The following is a 22,149-nucleotide window of genomic DNA, read 5'->3' as shown; positions in this document are numbered from 1 at the left end:
TATGTGAGATTTTTAAACATGTAGACACTAAGTTGTTACATTATTTATTTTTAAATTACCATGCAAACAGAAAAAAAAAGTTTCTGATGCCAATGATAAATTTAAAAACTGAAAGCATCTTAAAAGGGACAAATTGGTATTGCAACCTATGCATTTTTTTCAAACTTATTAAGCAGGAATACTTCTTCACTGGGAATTTCTTAACATGCTATTTACATTCCTAATAATCAATTTAATGGTGTCTGGTTAATGCAAAGAGGCCCATGACATTGTATAATAACACATTTTAAGCAAAGTTTTAAAAGAAAACTTAAATTTAAATCCTAATGATTTCCTAATAAGTGTCTGTGTGAACAGTGCCTGTGATGTTACATCATTACAATTCAGCCCATGTTTTTGTGCAATAATACTCTAAAATTTCTAGTAATTTTTCGAGCAGATTCTCAATATTATCCTTTGTAGTGCACATTTAATGTTTATTTTCATTATTTAAATTGCTACCACTACATAACTATATACACATGTAATCTAATAAATCATCATTTAATGTGTTTCCTTTATTGTCATATAATGGATGGAATTAGGTTTTGTCAAACTCTCCAAATCAAACATACTTGGTTACTACCATAATTTAGCATAAGAAAAACTAATTTAAATAAAAAAACCAATGATGCTTATGCTTAGTACAACACAACTCGAAGACTTGTACCTTCTCTGCGGTAAAGGACAAAATTTATTTCAATTATTTTGCGCTGCAATTCCAGCCCACCAATAAAATGAAGGCCAGATTGCAGAAATAACTTTGTTAAGCGAAATGGCAATTAATGAAACCGCTGTCTAATTATATGTGTAGGCCTAGTGCATTCACTTACAATAAATTACATTTATGACAAGCCAGATATAATAGCAGGCTTTATTAAATTTCCGTTAATAGTAATACGTAGGCCTACAACATACGATGTAAGTACTACAGAGTGCAGAACATAACATAATAAAAAAAAATTACTTAACCGGTAGAATTGTAAATTATTTCAAATCAAACACTTCAATATTTATATTAAAATAAACACAACATAATTAATTTATGTGTTGTGCACAGTAAATAAACATTAATTACCCTTAACTACATATTATAGGTTATGAAATATATTTACTTAAGTATATTATAAAAGCCCGAAGGTGATAACTGAATAAAATAAATTGGTTTAATCAAATGCTATTAAAACCAAAATATTTAGGAACCTATAAGCCTATATTTGTGTGATTTTTAACTAAAGATAATAAATAACCCATACATTAGCATTCGTGTTCTACAGTCAACGACCATATATAGCTACAGTAAGTAGAAAACTTGTTAGATGCTTTCGCAATTTTATTAAATCGCGAATATCCTGTTAATGCATCACATAAATTAAAAAATCAGACTGAAAACAGCGCACATATAAATATGGCACGGGAATGTTTGAGCATAATTAGCATACCGACAAAAAAAGACATTCCTTAACCTACAGCTTTACACATTTCGAAGACGCATAAAAGAATGTTTCTATACCGGTACTTGCTTAAGTGCGAAAGTAAAAACAAAAAAAAAAGTAAACTAACATGAAATAAATAATGTTAAAACTTACAATTTATTCACCACATATAAAAATCCAAGTACCAAAATACTGCGCCAAAACAATAAATAATACACAAAGACAAAGATTTCTAAACTTCAGTGCCAACAAGCATGATGGGAAGTTTCAATATAATGTCTCAGATACATTTCAGAATCAACCGCAATGTAATATTGCCAAACGAATCTTGCTGAAATGTATCTGAAACTTCATTTATAGACATGAGTACTATGTGTCCAATGAAATGTTTATGAAATATTCCAGAAACATGACAGATGAAATGTAATCTATTCGAAACATAGTAATGTTACTGCAATATCACAGACATGTTACTGAAACATTGTGTGCTGTATGGGGGGTTTCTGACATCACTTTACATTATCTTGTTGCTTATTTTCCTCCTGCAGCACTTACTTGGAATTTATCGTGAAGACAGATCTTCAGATGTGAGCGCTAAACGTTTCACGTTCCTGCAACGAATGTCATGGTCTTGTCTCCAGAACTCTTGTGTGACACAAATTATTGAGTGAAATGTGGTTTGGAGGCTTAAACAATATTATTTTAAAAAATATTTTTTTAAGTTTTGTAGCTTGGTATCTTAAACAAATAAGTACTAATAAAATAACACAGCTAATAGCCCTATAAGAGTCCATTTAAACGATTTAAGAAACACTTATAAACACTGAAAAGTTAAAACTAGTACAGCCATGCTGTATTTGCGTGAATCAAGCACAACTGAATGACACAGGTATCTAGTTCATACTATAATATTAAATGCGCGATTTAAAACTGGACTTTTCACGTTGATATTTATGTTGCATTGCAATGTCTACCTACATTTGACTAGTAAGCATAGTCCATTACTTCTTAAGATTTTACATCAGATGTATTTTAAATGTATTATGCTATAGGTATGTAAAAGAAGAAGAAAAGTAATCAGGCAAGCATGCGTGGGCGTAGCCAAAATTTGATGGAGGTTGGTAACTGTTTTTAGGAAGTCTAGGACGTATGGGATAAACTCCAGTCTAGCCATAATCCAACAAGATATTTTGAAACCAAGAGGGCATCTGTTTGGTTCATATCTCTCCTCTTCGACAAAATGGTTGACCTAGGTCTGTTGAAACCAAGATGGCGTCTGTAGGTTCCTAACTCACCTCTTCAACAAAATGGTTAGTTGTCACAGCCTACCTGTGTTTGTTGAAACAGAGATGGCGTCTGTAGGTTCCTATCTCTACTCTTCAACAAAATGGTTGATTGCCATAACACAACAATATATTGTGAAACCAAGAGGGAATCTGTTTGGTTCATATCTCACCTCTTCGACAAAATGGTTGCCCTAGGTCTCTTGAAACCAAGATGGCGTCGGTAGGTTCCTATATCATCTCTCCAACAACTTAGGTGGTCACAGCCTGCCTGCCTGCCTAGGTCTGTTGAAACATAGATGGCGTCTATAGGTCCCTATCTCTCCTCTTCAACAATATTGGCTGGTTGCCACAGACTACCCAGGTTGTTGAAACCAAGATGGCAACCTTATATTCCTATATAACACAGTGGTTTGCTTGGCACAGCCTACCTAGGTCTGCAAGAGAACATGAATGTGATCGTGGTGAACTGGACCGCGCTGGCGACCACCAGCCTGCTGCGCGCCATCGAGGGCTCAGAAGCAGTGGCCGCGACGACGACCCGCCTCATCCACTTCCTGGCGACCCGTGGCCTGGACCCGCGGCGCCTCACACTGGTCGGCTTCAGCATAGGCGCGCACATCGCCGGCTTGACCGCCTACCGGGTGAACAGCGTGTCGGTAGGCAAGATCGTGGGTGAGCGTGCATCGATGTGTTGAACAGGGTTCCTCTGCTTGTTCTGTTCTGGATAAACTGGATCATAGACATGGTCAGGATTTGTGGATGAGGAAGAGGAGGAGGGCGAATATAGTAGTTATATAAGTAATATTTATTTTGGATAGACCTATTTATGGTAGGTTTGAGTATATGCCTCCCCACAGTAAGTGTGGAGCCCTAGGCCTTCCCCGAGAATTTTTCTTACAGATAATGCTCGAAAAACCTTAAGTGTTTTTTACCACAAATTCTAAGATAAAAATGGCCAATTATGAATGTTAGATATCTTCATTACATGCTTAATACATGTTGGTAACAAGAAGGGTATGTACTCTATAATTTAGCATATTTAAAGGCCATAAATCGAACTTAGCTTAGATCATTGTAAGCTAGTTTGACGTCGTCTGGCCGACGACCACCCCAGAGCCCGACCTGCACCCGCCAGTATACGCTCCCGCTAACGGAACACACCCCTGGCCATGGCCCACCCGAGTCAGGCGACCCGAACAGCAATCAAAGACAAAGCCGCGGAAACCTGAGTAGACAAGAGAAGAACCGTACCCATTCCTCCTAAAACATTAAATTAGGATTTTAGCGACAATAAAATCTCTTCCAGACACACCCGTTTGGAGTCTAGCGTAATGAGGTCACGCCTGGCGCGAGAGAGGCCGAGCCTCCCTCGGACGCCATGCCAGTTCGGCAGTTCAGCGCAGCTCACGGACCGGGGCGGACCTACGTCCCACGGAGAGGCAACATCCTTTGTCTACATCGAAAGTAACGTCCGGTAAATATAGTCACTAATTAACAGAACCCCTTTTATTACTTAACCTCTCCGTGAGTACCCGGTCCCTTTTTTCGGTCCAGGACCTAATCCGGCCGCATCAATTTAAAGACACCCCGCACCACACTTGGTCAGCGGGGCTGCTCTTCAGTATACGGCACGGGCCGCCTCCCGCAACTTACAGAACTTTATTTAAGGTCACGCGCACGGCGCTGACCACAAACCCGCAAGGGAACTTGGACAAACTTAATTGCGGTGCGTGTTTCACCACAGTGGGCACAACACCCGCGCCGAGACATTTGCATACGGGATTGGCCGTCTCCAATCGTCCACCCCCTTAATTCAGTGTATTTTTGTGTCTCGTACTTTGTATTGCTAACTTACGTTACCCGAGTAACGAGTGCCACGTAATTTGTGCGCGCCCCCTTAATTCAGTGTATTTTTGTGTCCCGTACTTTGTATTGCTAACTTATGTTACCCGAGTAACGAGTGCCACGTAACTTGTGCGCACCCCCTTAATTCAGTGTATTTTGTGTCCCGCCTTTGTGTTACGAAATTACGTTACCCGTGTAACCAGTGAGACGTATGAGACGTAGCAGCGTCCGAGGCCACGTAACGTGGAACACAAACCATACGGCGCCACGGAATAACGAGTAAACCCCCCCCGGGGACCTCTGTAGAGTGTTGTATTGTGTACGACTCGTTCCTATGAATAAAAGGTACGACACTACCACCTTAACTCCACGCCTCTTATTTAAAATCATCTCACGCAACACCGCCGCCGGCCCTAGTGGGCCACGCAGGGGCACATACATCCACGACCCCCAAACTCACGACTAGAACCGAGCTAGTCTGGCGCCCACCCGGACAATACGTAGCAAGAACCGCCTTTTCCCACTAGGAGCCACACCGGGACTCGAGCCCGAGACCCCGGACGACGGCATTTGGCGCCCGCTGCGTGGGGCAGAAAATAACGTGAAAATTTTTTTTTCTCCACCTCCTGGACATTTTCGAGATAAATTCACCAACAGGCGACAGCGGAGACACGAAACGGCCATTTTGGACACAGGAAGGGTCGAAGGCCAGACAGACCGGCGCGACGAGGCGAGCGGACAAAGGACACTCCAACCACCCCCACCTCCACACGTCATCACGGCGAGGCGAGCAACGGAGCGACGTCACCACCCCCACCCCGCGCGGACCGTTTTCGCCTCCTCTTTGTGCGGCTGTCCGGGCGCTCTCGGCCATCGCCTCACACGCCCATCCGCACCCCCGCCCATGCCGCGGCCATTCTCGGCCTCTGTTTTGTGCGGCTGTCCGGGCACCTGCCTAGCCGGCGAGCGCGACCCCGCGCGCAGACCTGCACAGCGCGCACAGAGCCACGAGTGAAAAACACGACTCGACACAGCTGAACACGCACGATAACAAGAGATGGATGCAGACGAATGCAGTGGGTGTTACCACCTCTACCCGAGATGGTACTTAAACGGCAGGATCGCCGCGGGGTACGAGTGTGGCTATTGTCAAGAGTATCGCACATACGGGATGACGATGTGTGGAAGCCGGTCGTGTCCTGGAGGAAGTAGCATGGGCTACCACTGCGACGAGTGTACCGACCTATGGCATCGTGACTGCACCAACGAGCGTGAAGGTACTTTGAGGCGCGAGTCCTTCACGTTCACGTGCGCGCGATGTACCGCAGGACGAGCCACCCAAGTGCAGTATTCGGGAGCAGCGCTACTAATTCCTCCCCTACGATACGCCGCGACAATTCACGACATCGAGACGCCACTCACGCAGACGCAAGACGTATCACGAACTCACGCCCCGACGACATCCGCACCGTCACGTACAACCGTCCCGACACCGACACTCACGCAGACGCAAGACGTATCACGAACTCATGCCCCGACGACATCCGCACCGTCACGTACAACCGTCCCGACGCCGACGACCTTCATCATGCCGCCAACAATCCCGCTCCCGTCGCCTCCTGTCCCGGAGCCACCAACCTCGGCATCCCTCGTAGACCTGACGCCTCCCGACCCAAGTCCGGAAACACCGTCACCAGCGAGACCACGCTACATCAACCTGACGCCACTCACGCCGACGCACTACGCCTCACCAAGGACGCCTTCCGTCCCGACGCCGACGCTCGTCACCCTCTCGCCGCCAATCCTGCTCCCTCCGCCTCCGGGCCCAACGCCACCAGCCTCAACACCCCTCGCAGACCTGACGCCACTCAACATGACTGCGACGACGCTTGACCCGCCAAAGCCGACCGAACGACGCACGACGCCGACCGTCCCACCGCAGTCTGCCACGACGACCCGAATCCGCAGCGTGTCGGAGACACCTCACGACGCCGGGATGGCCTCGCCACCGCACCTGACCACTGTCACAGTGCCGCGAAGGACCGTTCCGACGCAACCCGCGTCGTCTACGACACACGCCTCATCCGGGACGCCACCAGACTCGGCACCGACACGTCGCGCCACACCGTCGCCACCGCCTAGCTTCAATTACATGCAGCCGTCGTCACTGCCACATGAGTGCGCGGTCTCAAAAGGGACGCTGGAAAACGGAATGCCCAGGGCCACGACGCCGAGACGCCTGTGCGAGGCCCCGCCACCGGGACTCGCCCCGCGGTGCCCGCCTGGCTTCGAGGCACAGGGGATGGAGCCCACCAAAACGAGACAGACGCGCACGACATCGACGTCGACGCCGTCTTCGGCACCGCCTGAAACATCAAAAACGCTAGAGGCGCCACGACGCCGCCCCTCGGACAGCCTGCCACAGCAGCCACCGAGGCGACGCGCACTCTGCCCTCAAGAGGCGCCACGACGCCGCCCCTCGGACAGCCTGCCACAGCAGCCACCGAGGCGACGCGCACTCTGCCCTCAAGAGGCACCACGACGCCGCCCCTCGGACAGCCTGCCACAGCAGCCACCGAGGCGACGCGCACTCTGCCCTCAAGAGGCGCCACGACGCCGCCCCTCGGACAGCCTGCCACAGCAGCCACCGAGGCGACGCGCACTCTGCCCTCAAGAGGCGCCACGACGCCGCCCCTCGGACAGCCTGCCACAGCAGCCACCGAGGCGACGCGCACTCTGCCCTCAAGAGGCGCCACGACGCCGCCCCTCGGACAGCCTGCCACAGCAGCCACCGAGGCGACGCGCACTCTGCCCTCAAGAGGCGCCAGGACACCGCCCCTCGGACAGTCTGCCACAGCAGCCACCGAGGCGACGCGCACTCTGCCCTCAAGAGGCGCCACGACGCCGCCCCTCGGCCGGCCTGCCACAGCAGCTGCCGAGGCGACGCGCGCTCCACCCTCAAGAGGCGCCACGACGCCACACCGTGACGTCACCGCGGCTACCGGGTCGCCTGAGCTCCCTGCATCTGCCTGACGCAATGCAGGTCGACGCCACGGCACCTGGACGCCCGACCGCCCCCCCACCGCACGTGACCGCCACTCGGCCGATGACACCTGTCATCCGTCTGGCACGACGGGCCGCGAAACGCCCGCATGTCGGCAAGGCTGAGCCGGGCCGTGCCGAGCGCCGCCCGCGCTTGCAGCCCGCCTACCGAGAGCCACCTGACCTTGGTCGCCGCCGCCCCTGCCGGCCGGCACCCTGGCCACCACCGCACCGCTGCACGCTGCGAGACACCGCAGCCACACTCGGAACCACTGTCACCCCCCGAGAACGAGTCCGGGGAGGTGCTTAGGGCACAACCGCACAACGACCACGCCGACACCACCCTCATGATGATGGAACTGGACGACGGGGACGAGGAGGCCTCTACTCCAAACCCGCCCGGTACACCGGAACGGGAGAGGAGGCTGTACCCATCCACGCCGTACCAGACGCTGAGGGCCAACGTCAACAGGCCAGCACCCGGATGTTCGGCGTGGGACGACCCGGGACAGGTGCTCGGGCCCTACCAACTGCGGCCACCGAGAGCGCCACCCGGGTGGAGCTGTTGCCGGAGCTAGGAGGCGCCACGACGCCGCCCCCGGCACGCCTGCCACGACGGCAACCGGGGCGGCGCGCACGCTGGCCCAGTCGGCCACGTTCACCAGGTCCAGTGCGCTGACCCTATCAGCCGCTGACCCCGCCCAGGCGCCACGACGCCGCCCCCGGCACGCCTGCCACGACGGCAACCGGGGCGGCGCGCACGTTGGCCCAGTCGGCCACAATCACCAGGTCCAGTGCGCTGACCCTATCAGCCGCTGACCCCGCCCAGGCGCCACGACGCCGCCCCCGGCACGCCTGCCACGACGGCAACCGGGGCGGCGCGCACGCTGGCCCAGTCGGCCTTGATCACCAGGTCCAGTACGCGGAGCCAACCAGCTGCTGAGCCGCGAACCACGCCGGGATGGAGTGGCCGGAGCTAGGGGTGGCCCCATGTTAGCGGGACCATAAGCGGCGCAAGGTCGGGCTTCACAGGGGGGGGGCGTTTGACGTCGTCTGGCCGACGACCACCCCAGAGCCCGACCTGCACCCGCCAGTATACGCTCCCGCTAACGGAACACACCCCTGGCCATGGCCCACCCGAGTCAGGCGACCCGAACAGCAATCAAAGACAAAGCCGCGGAAACCTGAGTAGACAAGAGAAGAACCGTACCCATTCCTCCTAAAACATTAAATTAGGATTTTAGCGACAATAAAATCTCTTCCAGACACACCCGTTTGGAGTCTAGCGTAATGAGGTCACGCCTGGCGCGAGAGAGGCCGAGCCTCCCTCGGACGCCATGCCAGTTCGGCAGTTCAGCGCAGCTCACGGACCGGGGCGGACCTACGTCCCACGGAGAGGCAACATCCTTTGTCTACATCGAAAGTAACGTCCGGTAAATATAGTCACTAATTAACAGAACCCCTTTTATTACTTAACCTCTCCGTGAGTACCCGGTCCCTTTTTTCGGTCCAGGACCTAATCCGGCCGCATCAATTTAAAGACACCCCGCACCACACTTGGTCAGCGGGGCTGCTCTTCAGTATACGGCACGGGCCGCCTCCCGCAACTTACAGAACTTTATTTAAGGTCACGCGCACGGCGCTGACCACAAACCCGCAAGGGAACTTGGACAAACTTAATTGCGGTGCGTGTTTCACCACAGTGGGCACAACACCCGCGCCGAGACATTTGCATACGGGATTGGCCGTCTCCAATCGTCCACCCCCTTAATTCAGTGTATTTTTGTGTCTCGTACTTTGTATTGCTAACTTACGTTACCCGAGTAACGAGTGCCACGTAATTTGTGCGCGCCCCCTTAATTCAGTGTATTTTTGTGTCCCGTACTTTGTATTGCTAACTTATGTTACCCGAGTAACGAGTGCCACGTAACTTGTGCGCACCCCCTTAATTCAGTGTATTTTGTGTCCCGCCTTTGTGTTACGAAATTACGTTACCCGTGTAACCAGTGAGACGTATGAGACGTAGCAGCGTCCGAGGCCACGTAACGCGGAACACAAACCATACGGCGCCACGGAATAACGAGTAAACCCCCCCCGGGGACCTCTGTAGAGTGTTGTATTGTGTACGACTCGTTCCTATGAATAAAAGGTACGACACCACCACCTTAACTCCACGCCTCTTATTTAAAATCATCTCACGCAACACCGCCGCCGGCCCTAGTGGGCCACGCAGGGGCACATACATCCACGACCCCCAAACTCACGACTAGAACCGAGCTAGTCTGGCGCCCACCCGGACAATACGTAGCAAGAACCGCCTTTTCCCACTAGGAGCCACACCGGGACTCGAGCCCGAGACCCCGGACGACGGCAAGTTGATACAGGCCCGCATCCGCAGGGAGTGTGGAGACATGGCGGACGTCTACCGGTAGCGATGCCGATTGTTGTCGTTGCCCGGCGCCAGCTCTGTCGGGAAGAGCAGCCTCCTGCAGGGAGGCAGGTTCCGTCCCATGCAGCTTACCCGCGCTAGTTGGCCACATGATCCGGCCCTTGGACACGCCCCTGCCAGAATAGCACCCTTAACTGGAATACTTACCGGGACAGAAGGATTTTATACGAGTAAATGAGTAATTAAAGATCATATCACAACAGCATATTGTTCCAGTTGATACCAAATGATACAGCAGGCAAGCGTCCGTACCGTGAACTCGATTGGAACCAAATTATAAAAGATATTGCACACCTGAATGATTAAACACAAGAGAGAATGAGGCTCATGAAAGTAAAGCAGCAGCACTGCGAGACCCGTCCAGCCAAGGTCTTGAGCGACACTCCCGCTCACTCGGCACAGAAAGTGGCGGACACTATACTAGTAAAATATTTTGTAGTCCGTATTGGATAGCTGTAAAATATAACAACATGATTAACCCTTCATGGCTTAAAGTCCAAAAGAACACAGTTCGAGTGTTGGACTCAGCTGTTTTGATCTTGGCCAAGTGCGTTCCGATAGCTACCACGAGCGACCGACGGTTCTGGATGCCCCTGTTATTTTGTTACTGGCCATGGTTGTATGACGTCGTGGTTAATAAGTGGCATTATTATGAAAATAATCTGGCTCGGGACAGGGTGTGCACTTGTACAGGATTGTTCACGAGGAATCACCACCACTCCCAGGGCTTGTTCCTGGATCATTCAGAGTTAAATATGCCATATTGTACTAACGTCGGCCCTGTTCCCAATACTTATAGAGTAAATCGATACATTAAAAAAGAACAACAAATGCGATAAATAGCTCAATCATACCGTAGGCTATTGTTTACAGTCTCGCGTTACAATTGTGTGTAAAAAGTTTAATAAATTGTACTGCAACTATGTATATTTCCAGTCCAGATTAAGTCAATAATTTATTTTAATTTATATTTCTTCGTTCCATGTATATATTTTATTATTTGAAAAACTCTTTGGTTTGGATATGTATATCTACGTAATTGAAACTCTATGACTGAAACGAACGTTTGAGACTAGCAATTGCAAGGACCCCTCTTGGAGCAATTCAAATTTAGACGGTAAATTGCTAATTTGACACCGTATTTATTAATGTAAATTTTTATTACTACATCTTTTTATTTTAAATTTCATTTGAGATTTTGTGTTGCGCGCGGAATTAATGCATTTTATTTAAAATATTTGTAACTACCATTAGTTCTCGGCCAATCAGGAGCCGTATTTCAAATGTGGCACGCATTGTTAAATTACTTAAATTAAGGTTTTAAAAAAGAATGTAATGGACTATTAATGAATTTAATAGGGCTTTATCCAAAAGGATAAAGATTCTAGGAGTGTATAAATACGTGAGTAAGAAATGACTGTGTCTGTTACTCCATTTCGTTAGATACGAAACACGTATCACATCCATGCTTAGTTATTTTGCGGCCTAATTTCAAGAAAGACATTGAGAAACTTAAATATTGTAATATTAACTACGTGAATTTAATTTGACACTCGATTTAACACACAACCTTAATTACCCAGTGGTCTGGGAGAGAGAGCATCAAAGCTCTACCAACTTAAAATATTTTGATCTAGCCGAGATAAAGACATATGTAAATCATAAATATATATTGAATCTGTGTATTAGATTTTGAACCCGAACAAAAGAGACATTTGATTATTTAGTAAATGTGTGTATCGTCACTACAGACATTTTCCCATATATATGTGTTCTGCAGTGCCAACAATTGTTAAAATTTTTAAAGCAATAATAGTTTTACTTTTAATATAAACCTGAGATACTTTGAATTTCATTAATAAATAATTAAAATTACCATTGTGTTTTTATAACATTGTAATATACCTATTATCAACTGTGTATACCTATCTATGTGTCAATACAAGTAAATAGCAATAGCAGTTAAGCTAGTAGCTGCACACAATATAAACCGACTAACAATAGTGAGACCTAGTAGGTAGGGTACATATTAAACTGGCGCACAACTGTGGTGCAATAGCAGTTAGCTTATAGCTAGCAGCACAAAATAATATTTAAATATGTTTACCGTTCATTTTCATACACTTGGTCGCATGCTTAGGTACACCGTTCTGCATAGCTGCCAACTTCCATTTTTATAGCGGTGTGCATGGTACACACTAATAGTGTTTTTTTATAACATTGTCCTTCATCCATCCTCACACACAATAAGCTGTTCAGTGTAATGCGTTTCCAATCTGCTGAATAAATCCGTGAATATTGCGAAACATTTATATGCCTTATTTTGCTCCAGATGATGAGCAAGGAATAACCCCTGCGAGTGGCGGTAAAGCCAAATCACTCATTTCCAAAGACAATTCAAAGGTTCACAAACTGATGATGACAATAATAAAAATCCCTTTCGGCACAGCCTACAGGTGTAGGTGGATTTCGAAGTATACACTTATTCTGGAATTGTTCTGGAAACTTCCATAAACTTGTAGAACATAAAAAAAATGAATGTACTTTTTTTTTCATTTTCCCTGTAGCAAAAATATTTTTAATGTTTTGAACTCAATGAATCCAGCATTAAAAAGCTTGAAACAATTTTTTGTATGATGCGTAGGTACTGAGGTAGTAGTGATTTTTTTTTATTATTAAACACTATTTTTTATCCCTTGTCCTAATACATGGTCGTATAAACATTTGCTTTAGACCAAGTTTTGGGATAATACTAGAACAATTTAAAATAAATTCAAACAAATTTGATAGTAAGGAAGTTTTAATAATATTTTTAACTACAACTCCCTCTGTTTTTAATGTAATAGTTTGTTTCATCAAAAATTGTTTGAACCAATAGTTTAAGATAATGTTTAGACTTTTTACAATAAAATATAATGGATTTTATAGTACACCTATTAAATTTGTGTTATTTTATGTCTTATAACCCTTGTTTTTTCCACCCCTTGCAGTTGGTTACATAAAATTTTACTTTAGACGAAAGTTTTAGACAAAAATTTAGGAAGTTAAAATAAATGGGAACGGATTCAATAGCGAACAAGTAACGGAAGTTTTATGTATAATTTTGTTCCCACCCTTGTTTTTTTCCAACCCCTTGCTTAATGGTTCTTCGTATCAATAATTGTTTGAGATCAAAGTTTCTGATAATTTTTAGAAAATTTACAATAAATTGATAAATGTTCTATAGTTTACTTAATGATGGACATCGGACACTGCATGGCTGTAGACAGGGGTGATTTTCGTGCGACGTTGTGACGTCACCTGACATCAGGATCAAGGAAACGGACTGCCCACGGGTTCGGGCTGTTGTGGACGGGCCTTTAAGCTGGGCACGACTTGTGAGACCTTTTTAAACGATGTGCAGGTCTGGACCCCGCCGGGGTCTTCTACTACTCGAAGAGCAAAATGAAGAAGCTGGACCGTTCCGACGCGACCTTCGTGCAGGTCGTGCACACCACCGCCAACACCATCGGCTACAACGGCGACTTGGGGCACGCGGACTTCTACTTCAACGGAGGCACCGAGCCACAGCCCGGCTGCAAGCTGTTCACACGTGAGGCAGTTAGTTTCAGCACCAGAGCTGGGGTCGGACTGGAGGAGCGTTTGAGAACCAAGCACATGACAGAGAGGCACCAGGGGCGTAGCCACGGGGAGCAGGTCCCGGGCCGAATCTCTTCCTTCAGCGAATTTTAAAGAGAGAAAAAAAGCGCAAACAGAATTAAAAAAATTACAGCAATTTAGTTTCTTAAGGTTACTATGATGTAATTTGGGAAATATTATTGCACTCCATAGAGTCCTCCATATTACAGCTCTCCACAGAAGTGTTTCCAAGTACAGTCTATATTTCATACCAGTTTGCACATGTGTAAATATGCAAGTATGTCTTTCATACAAACTTATGTGTGTTTCATGTATTTATTAACACACACACACACACACAGATTTTATATATATATATATGCCTTGTCTTAATGAATGGACTTAAGAACAAAGTTTTAAACTTTAAAGTAATTAAATAAAAATAAACAAAATACATGAGAACCAATTTTCTCTTTCTCAATCAAAATCATTACTTAAAAATTTTATGTGTGGATGTTAGAGTCTGCTAACCCCTGAGATTTTAGTGTCACAAACAATTTTCTTTTAAAATTCCATTATAAATGATCCTTATTTGTAAAATATGGTATAATGCTTATACTGGAACCCCGTGAAAGTAGTGAAAGCAGGTACATACGTAACATGAAAATTTTTTCGAAATTGCCTCATAATTCCCATTACAATAAAACTTTGCTGGCACTGAATGGTAGACCAGTTAAAAATATTTGATCAGACTATATGAATATCAATATTGGGCACAATATTATGTAAAGTAAAATGAGCCATTTAAAAGGTACTGTAATAAAATGTGTCAATACTTTGACAAGTAAGGAATGCTGTCAGGCAGTAGATATTTCGGTTTATAATTTTTATTGTTAGCTTTTAGGTGCCTTTGTATGAGAAAAATAAAACCTTTCAATTTAATAGTAGTATGCAGTAGTAAGACAATTATTATGAAAAATTGAAATGGTAAATATGACAATGGTTCCTCTACATTTAAACTTAAAATTTTTTCTTTACAATTAGTGTAGTGTTGTGAGGGAATAGGTTATTTAATCAAGCAATTAATTATTGTCACATGAAATTTCAAGTACGTACATGGATCATTTATTAGTTTACAACAATATGTATTTCAGCACTCACTTTCTCATGCACTATCTCTTTCTCTCTTGCGATCCATCTTGCTCTCTCACTCATTCACTATCTCTCCTGTCTCTTTCCACGCACGCACGCACGCATGCACGCACGCACACACACACACACACACACACACACACACACACACACACACACACACACTGCTGTGTGTCCCAGTGCTAATAATCACACTGTGATATTGTTTTATTTATTATCACATCAAGTAATAAAAAATAAAAAAGGTATCATCACATGTGAAATAGTTATTGATTGTGAATAAATAAATTGGATTACCTATGTATTTGGTACATAGTAGTATTGGCAAAAGTGGATGTTGGTAATGATGGGAGCTCATCTCATATTGGTTGCACTTGATTGTGAAGGGGAAAAAAAAAGTGGTTTTAATGCTATATCTCCGGCTCCCATTGATGTAGCGAGATAAAATATATACCAGCTTTAAGTCTAATCATAATCTTTTAAACACAAAAAGTTTCATCAAAATCAGTCCAGTAGTTTACGTGCGATAATTGAAAAAAAAAAAAAAAAAACAGAAAATTATTCAATAATAATCATAATACAAAAATTAAATTTAAAAAATAATTAAAAAATATACATTTTTAATTCAAAGTATTTTTAACTCAGTGATAAAATCTACAAATGATACAAAATTTATGTGGATTAATTGCGTGGTTTTTGCTAAAAAGGGATCAAAACATTTGAGTTAATATTGTGAGTGTGTATGAATTGTTTTCTTGCAGCCTGCTCACATCTCAGAGCCACAGAATACTACGCCGAGTCTGTGAAGGACAAAATCCCCTTCATCGCGACCCAGTGCTCTGACATTAAGAAGTATCAATCAGGGGATTGTCTGTTTAACCACAGAACCATCTTCGGCCCTCAAACTCCCGCAAGGTAACAAGAAGCAATTACAGATTTCAATTCTCGGTGGAAATAATTCAGATATTACTATATTAATTAAGATATATTACTATTTTTAAGTTACTAAGAATCCTTTTGGTTGCTCCCTGCTCTCAGTCAGTTGTTTTTAAACAAAAGAAATAAAGGTGACATTTAACAAAATCAAAATTGTACAGGTACAATAAATTTCAATATAACAAGCAATGGAAAAATAATTAAATAATAATTCATACATAGTTGTGAGAATATTTAACACCACCTCCCTCCCCCTCCAAATTTTAAGTTTTAATAGTTTTTATTTTGTTGTAAAAATTATCACATTATTTTCTCGTAGATATGTAGTGTACTTCAGATGAACAATTGAAATTGCTATGCAATAGTGACAAAAGTGCAGAACCCATACATATTATGATGAAGATACATTTAATAATTAATTTTACAGTTTTTTTATAATTAATTTTTTATTTAAGGCAATAATTGTGATCTTTCACAATTCCATTACATTAAAAAATTAACTTAAGAAAATTAGGCCTATGTACATGGTATTGGTAAAATATTCATTTACAAAAAATTAGATATAGGTCATACGTATTTAACTCCAAATATAAGTATTAGAGTTCTTTTAAACTTTACTTCGGCAGTTAACTAAATGTAATCTAAAAAAATTTATTTACCTGCTCAATAAGTGAAGAGACAAATTAGATGTATGTAAAATAGCAAAGTAGAAACATATAGCAAAGAGAGTGCAGATACGTACTGATAATTTCAAACAAGTTTTATAGAAAGGGTTTTCTTTAGTTTTTTGAATACAGTAAATTAAATTAGGTGTATACTCTATAACATCTTCAGGATAATATAACTTGTTTTTTCTTATTTCAGCATTCGAGGAAAATATTTTCTGTCAACAAACGAAATCCCTCCATACGCACAAGGATGAATAATAAATGAAGTAAATATGTGGGGTTTGTGATGACTAAAATAAATTAACCTTATAACAAATAACACCATAAAATTATAATAAATTACATCATAAAGGTTTAAGAAAGTGAACCTTATTCCACAGATTTTCACTGGTATATGGAAGCTGGGACGAGTGATAAAATAAAGAAACATGGTGCTGTGTAAGACTGTTGTCGCGCTAACCTATTAAAAAAAAATTAATTAATAACTGGTAAAACATTTTTCTTAAGGAAATTTATGAAGAGTGCCAAAAGATACATTACACTCCAATCTCTTGACATGCCCACATCTTCTAAACCATCTAATTCTCAAAACTTTAGTTCCTGTACTCCTACATCACCATTTCTTCATTCCCTCACATCAGGTCATTTCCATCATGCTTCTGAATGGTAACAATAATTAAGGGGTTTTTAAGGAGCCCTTTAAGAAATTAAATGTCTTTAGATATACATGGATATCAAATGATTTATTTTAAACTCGTAGTTGACCATACGTGAAACTATTACTATGCGGGTGGATGGAGGGGGGGAAATCAGCTGCTTCATCATTTACAAGATAAACACAGGCACAAAGAGTGTTTGAGGAGCTAAAAATCATCGTGAAACACATAAAAAACTGCTTTGCTGCCATAGTCCAAAACAAAATAATAAAAAAATATAAAACAGTGGGGTATTAAATGTTATGCGACTGGAATTACATGTTTAATAGGATTTTTTTATAGGCTCCAATGGTGACATTTATGGGCCTTTAAGTGTAAAAATCAAATTAAGAAACCTGTTTGTCTTAACAAATCCAGATGTTAAAATTTTTGTTATTCCCTCCCACAAATTCTTTCTCTTTGAAATTGACACTTATGGGTCATTCCGTGCCAAATAAACAAGCCCATTAACCAGATTATTTGTAATTTCAAAGAACCTTTATGAAATTATCTTTTAAATGAAGGGCCAAACAACTCTCTTTGCTTTATAGAACTAACGATATTCAAAATAAAATAAAAAATAAAAAAAAGATTAATCAAACCAAAAACTTACAACGTTAAAAAAAAAAACTACAAAAATATATTTACATTTATGACAGAAGGGAGAATACAAATATAAAATGGTCAGTTTGAATTAAAATAACCAGCATAACATGAGAGGATTTTTAAAGTAGCACATCATGACAATGAAATTACAAACTTAATTAAACAATATTTTCTGTGCATATAATAAAACAGATAAGAATCACTATAACAATAAATATAAAACAATTTTTATTTTCCTCAGCGTTAAATATAATATCAAAAAGTAGCAAAATATGCTTCTAATATATTTTTTTTTGCAAGCACCACTAACAAGGGCCTTTATATCCAGTAATGGTTAAAAAGACGTCAGGCACAGTTAACACAGGTGCCCTTACTGGAGCCTCTGGACTTGTCGCCGCCGGGCTTGTGGTTGGGGGTCCACGGGCCGAGACTGCCGCTGGCGTAGAAGTCCATGGGGTAGCCCCCTCGCAGCCACCCGGCCTCGCCGAGAGCCACCGCCGCCTCGTAGGGCGTGAGCAGGGGCGCGGGGAAGGCCCGGCCCCAGTCGATGGACAGGCGGGGGCACGCCACCTGCACCCAGGCGTCCACGTCGGGGAACAGGCGCAGCTTGTCGGGGAATATCTCCGAGAGCAGCACCGTCACGCTGTCCCTCGACAGCTCCGACAGCAGCTCCTGCGACAGTGCGACAGTCGTCCACAAGCCAACTGGCTTCACATTTCCTACTCCACTTTTGTTTATAAAGACAAATCTGTAAATTGTTTTTTTTTGTAACTAATATATATCCTTTACTTTCCTTAACAACTATATATGTATATATGTATATATGTATATATGTAGATGTGTATTTTATATTTATTAGGTTACAAAAAAAATTACAGATTTTTCCTTTTTAAAAAAGTAGACTCTAATACACACACACACATATACATATATATACATATTAAAAATTCCAACTAGATTCTGAAATAGTTAAATATTGAAGCTGATTTAACAGTACTTTAAATGCTCCTAATCTAATCCAACCTAACCAACCCTTCGCTCTCGAAATTTTCACGTTTGCATGAAGAAATAAACCTATCAAGAACTTAAGAGTTACTGAAATCATCAAATACTTACACAACCTTGAAAATAATTAGAAATATAGAAATTTTTTTCCCGGCAAGTCACTAATGTACAAAATTATGAAGGATTTTAAAATACTCCTTTCTACATGATACGGTTCTCAATTTTGCCACCTGAAACACTGATACACAAGATAACCACACCAATAATTTCATTGTCAGGAGCTTCTTTAGTTATCCAGTAGGATGTTGTTCCTGCCTACCACCTGTACATTGAAAAGTCGGCCTGTTTCCCCAATCACTGTTGAGACAGTAAAAGTAATTTCATACCTTTTATTAAATAAAGAAACGTCCATTTTCAGGCTTAGCAGCCTGACATATCTAACGGAAATGCAAAGTGGTTTTTCGTGTGTAATAATCTACATGCGTAGTTTCTATTCTTGTTAGATTACTAAAATCATTATTTTTAAAAAAATATATATTATTTATATATATATATACATACATACAATCATACACACATACATACAATCTTACATACATACATACATATCTCCCACACCTCTTAAAACAGTTGTGGTAAACACGCTGTACCTGGAAGTGCTCCATGACCTTCGGGCTCCCTTGCCTGCCGAGCGTCCCCAAGATGAGGCCGTACCGCTTCGCAGCGGACGCAGTCACCACTGCCTGCTTCCTGGCGCTCCTCATCGCCTCGTGGTCGTAGAACTCTTCCGTGAACTTCTTTGCGTACGGGTCGTACCTGGAAGCCGCATGCTACCCCCTGCTGCATACGTCACTGTATGAAGGTTGATTAAAAATCAATCCACTGTCATAACTTTTTTATTTGTTAAAATTTTCACCTTTTATTTGCAGTACCTAAAAGCTTCATGTGTCCTCTAAGTAATGCATTGTTCACTTTTTGGCATAGTCCCCATGCCTTTCCAAGCACTAGCACCAATGTGTGACTAGCTGGGCAAACTGCTCGGAGAATTCCGGTGGTTGTCGTCAACACCAGGCCTGGATGGCGGCTTTCACCTCATCGTCAGAATGAAAGTGAGGTCCCTTAAGGCGCTTTTTCATCTTTGGGAAGAGGTGAAATTTGCAAGTCGCAAGTCGCAAGTCGCAAGGTCGGAACTGTAGAACATTCTGCAGGCGTTCCATCCCCACTCGTGTGAACAGGCATGTGTTGTCTTGCAGCAGAAAAGGGTCCAAATCCTTCCAGACGCAGCACGACCATGCATAGAGGACACATGCGGTTTTCAGGTACAACAAGAATTTGGAAAAGCTGGTAACAAATTAAAAAATTATGGCCATGGAGGCATTACTTTTCAATCAAGCCTCGTTAACTTACTCATCAAGAAAGCGTTCACTATATACAGCATATCATTAAATATTAAAAAAAAAAAAAAAAGTTTAGAAAATGTCTATGTCAATTTGAAAATTTACAATCGTACTCTTCTCTTCTATGCACTTTTCACACTGTAAATTTCTTGGATTGTGTGAATACTAAAACTTCACTGGCAAATAAATAAGACCAAAAATTTCCACTTTACTGAATTTCTTTTTTTTTCTAGTCATAGCTTTCTAAAATTAAAAATCACCAAACTCCAGTGATGCATTTCCAAAATGTAACTATAGATTTCAAAATTTTACACATAGAAGATTTTATTTTACTTACAAGAACAAAAAGGCCTACCAATTTATGAAGCACACTACAAACTATTTATAAGCTGCCTCATTATTTTAAGTAACAGAGCTCCCTTGATCATCATGGCATTATCCTGTATGATTGATCCTGTGGTACATACTTGCTGTTTTAATTTAGTATGGTAAGTCAAAAGATCCTGGACATAAAATAAATATTACAATACAAACAATGTTAGGAAGCGAAAAAAAAAAAAATATTTTAGGATTTTTATTTGATTTGAAAATGCTATCTGTTACATCTCAATTTTTGTTTTATTCAGGATCTTTTGATGTACTAAATTAAAACAGCATCATGTACCACAGGATCAATGCATTCAGGATTATGCCATTAGGATCAACGGATAGACTTTGATACATGACACAAAACCTTTACCCGATAAACTAAAATAGGTAAATTTGACTTACGTACCTGAAAGCCCGCAGCTGAGGATTTGCAATCATGGCAGCTTCCAAGTGGAAACGCCCATCCCCCAAGTAAATGAACAAATCTACATCGGCAATGATTGGTGCAGTACACCCCAGTATTTCGCCTGGAGACAACGGGCGGGACTGTGGAACTACCACCTTGTACCCTTCCTGTTCCAACTCTGCAGCGACAGTGTGCAAAGTGGCAGCGAACTGAATGGTGCTGACCAAACCTAACCTCATATGTGAAGGAAAATTTAGCCTGACCGTGTCCAGGAAATGTAGTGCGTCAATCTTAACGTCCACAAAAACGTACAGCATTTTAATGCCTGCTGTCCTATCAATTGGAATAAGGCAACTGTGTCCGTAATGAACAAGAAGATCCACATTTAACGCCCTTGCAGTGAAGTCATCAATGCAACATGCTCCGTACGTCACATCTCCCATGATCACTGTGTCAGCTTCAGTGAATTCTTCGATTATGTCGCAAATAGTCGTTGCAAACATGACCAGTCCTTCCGGCATTTGCAAGGCGACTCTTTTCGCCGCAAGTTGTCTGACTCGCCAGATTGTTTTGTGTATTTCGAAATTGTAGTTATCAGGCAAAGCCCTGATTGCATTTTGTAAGTTGACATTTTGCAAGATATCTTCTGGTATTTTGTTAACGTACGATGGTTTGAAAACTTTACGTTTTTCTGCTGCAGTTACCACGACTACTTCCCCAGCACACGCGGAACCTTCCTGGGATGACATGTTTGGTTGCATGGTATTTGTTTACTTTTTTTCCCACAGCCTCTTAACCATAGATAAATTAGTAAAAGGAGTAACAACAACATTTCACCTCGGCGCTGCATCACAAAAAAAAATATTTATTGCAACTGCAAGTATTCATAATGAGATTGCAAACATCCCTCACCAAAGTGTGGTCGAGATAGAATTTCTAGGCCACACTTTAAGTGACAGAACCTGATCGAGAACATGCCACCCCCTTGAGACCCAAAAGCATATTTCAATAAAAGTACTAAACTTGGACTACTACATTCCATGAAGACTGGTTTCATAGCTACCGAATTTCGCACTCTTATATGCTTTAATGACGGACCAGTTCTGCAAAGCCGCGAAGGGTAATAATGTTACACGTAGAACTTTTCTATCCGTCATGTGAATGCTATAAGTCGAACATTTAAATTCACAGATACAAAAT

The 22,149-nt window shown here is 43.0% G+C and overlaps 2 protein-coding genes across 3 annotated transcripts in view; one reads left to right on the top strand and one right to left on the bottom strand.

Moving 5' to 3' along the window:
* LOC134538286 (lipase member H-A-like) overlaps nucleotides 1-16,956 on the top strand; it is a 28,162-nt gene extending 11,206 nt beyond the window's left edge. Inside the window, exons 4-7 of one of the 2 annotated variants that reach the window (XM_063379460.1) lie at nucleotides 3,185-3,433; nucleotides 13,501-13,689; nucleotides 15,629-15,782; nucleotides 16,668-16,956. In XM_063379460.1, the coding sequence (XP_063235530.1) occupies nucleotides 3,185-3,433; nucleotides 13,501-13,689; nucleotides 15,629-15,782; nucleotides 16,668-16,725 (650 nt within the window). In that variant the 3' untranslated portion in view covers nucleotides 16,726-16,956. Of the gene's footprint in view, nucleotides 1-3,184; nucleotides 3,434-13,500; nucleotides 13,698-15,628; nucleotides 15,783-16,667 lie in introns of those variants that run through there. The other variant, XM_063379461.1, reaches the window with a different exon arrangement.
* An 819-nt stretch (nucleotides 16,957-17,775) lies between these two features.
* LOC134538287 (2-(3-amino-3-carboxypropyl)histidine synthase subunit 1) lies at nucleotides 17,776-21,744 on the bottom strand. The gene is made up of 3 exons (XM_063379462.1): nucleotides 20,950-21,744; nucleotides 19,428-19,593; nucleotides 17,776-18,444 (listed from the first exon to the last, which is right to left on the bottom strand). Exons 1-3 carry the CDS (start codon nucleotides 21,708-21,710, stop codon nucleotides 18,118-18,120), a joined length of 1,254 nt encoding a protein of 417 aa, XP_063235532.1. The 5' UTR covers nucleotides 21,711-21,744; the 3' UTR covers nucleotides 17,776-18,117.
* Between the last annotated feature and the right edge of the window lie 405 nt (nucleotides 21,745-22,149).

This window comes from Bacillus rossius, chromosome 13 (assembly GCF_032445375.1).
Source record: "Bacillus rossius redtenbacheri isolate Brsri chromosome 13, Brsri_v3, whole genome shotgun sequence".
NCBI lineage: Eukaryota > Metazoa > Arthropoda > Insecta > Phasmatodea > Bacillidae > Bacillus > Bacillus rossius.
This window is presented reverse-complemented; position numbering and strand designations above follow the sequence as displayed.

Coding starts and splice junctions, on each gene's coding strand:
- LOC134538287 (XM_063379462.1), bottom strand. CDS start 21,710: ATGCAACCAAACATGTCATCCCAGGAAGGTTCCGCGTGTGCTGGGGAA. Junction 19,594..20,949: donor CCTCAGCTGCGGGCTTTCAG/GTACGTAAGTCA, acceptor TGCGGCTTCCAG/GTACGACCCGTACGCAAAGA. Junction 18,445..19,427: donor AGGTCATGGAGCACTTCCAG/GTACAGCGTGTT, acceptor GCACTGTCGCAG/GAGCTGCTGTCGGAGCTGTC.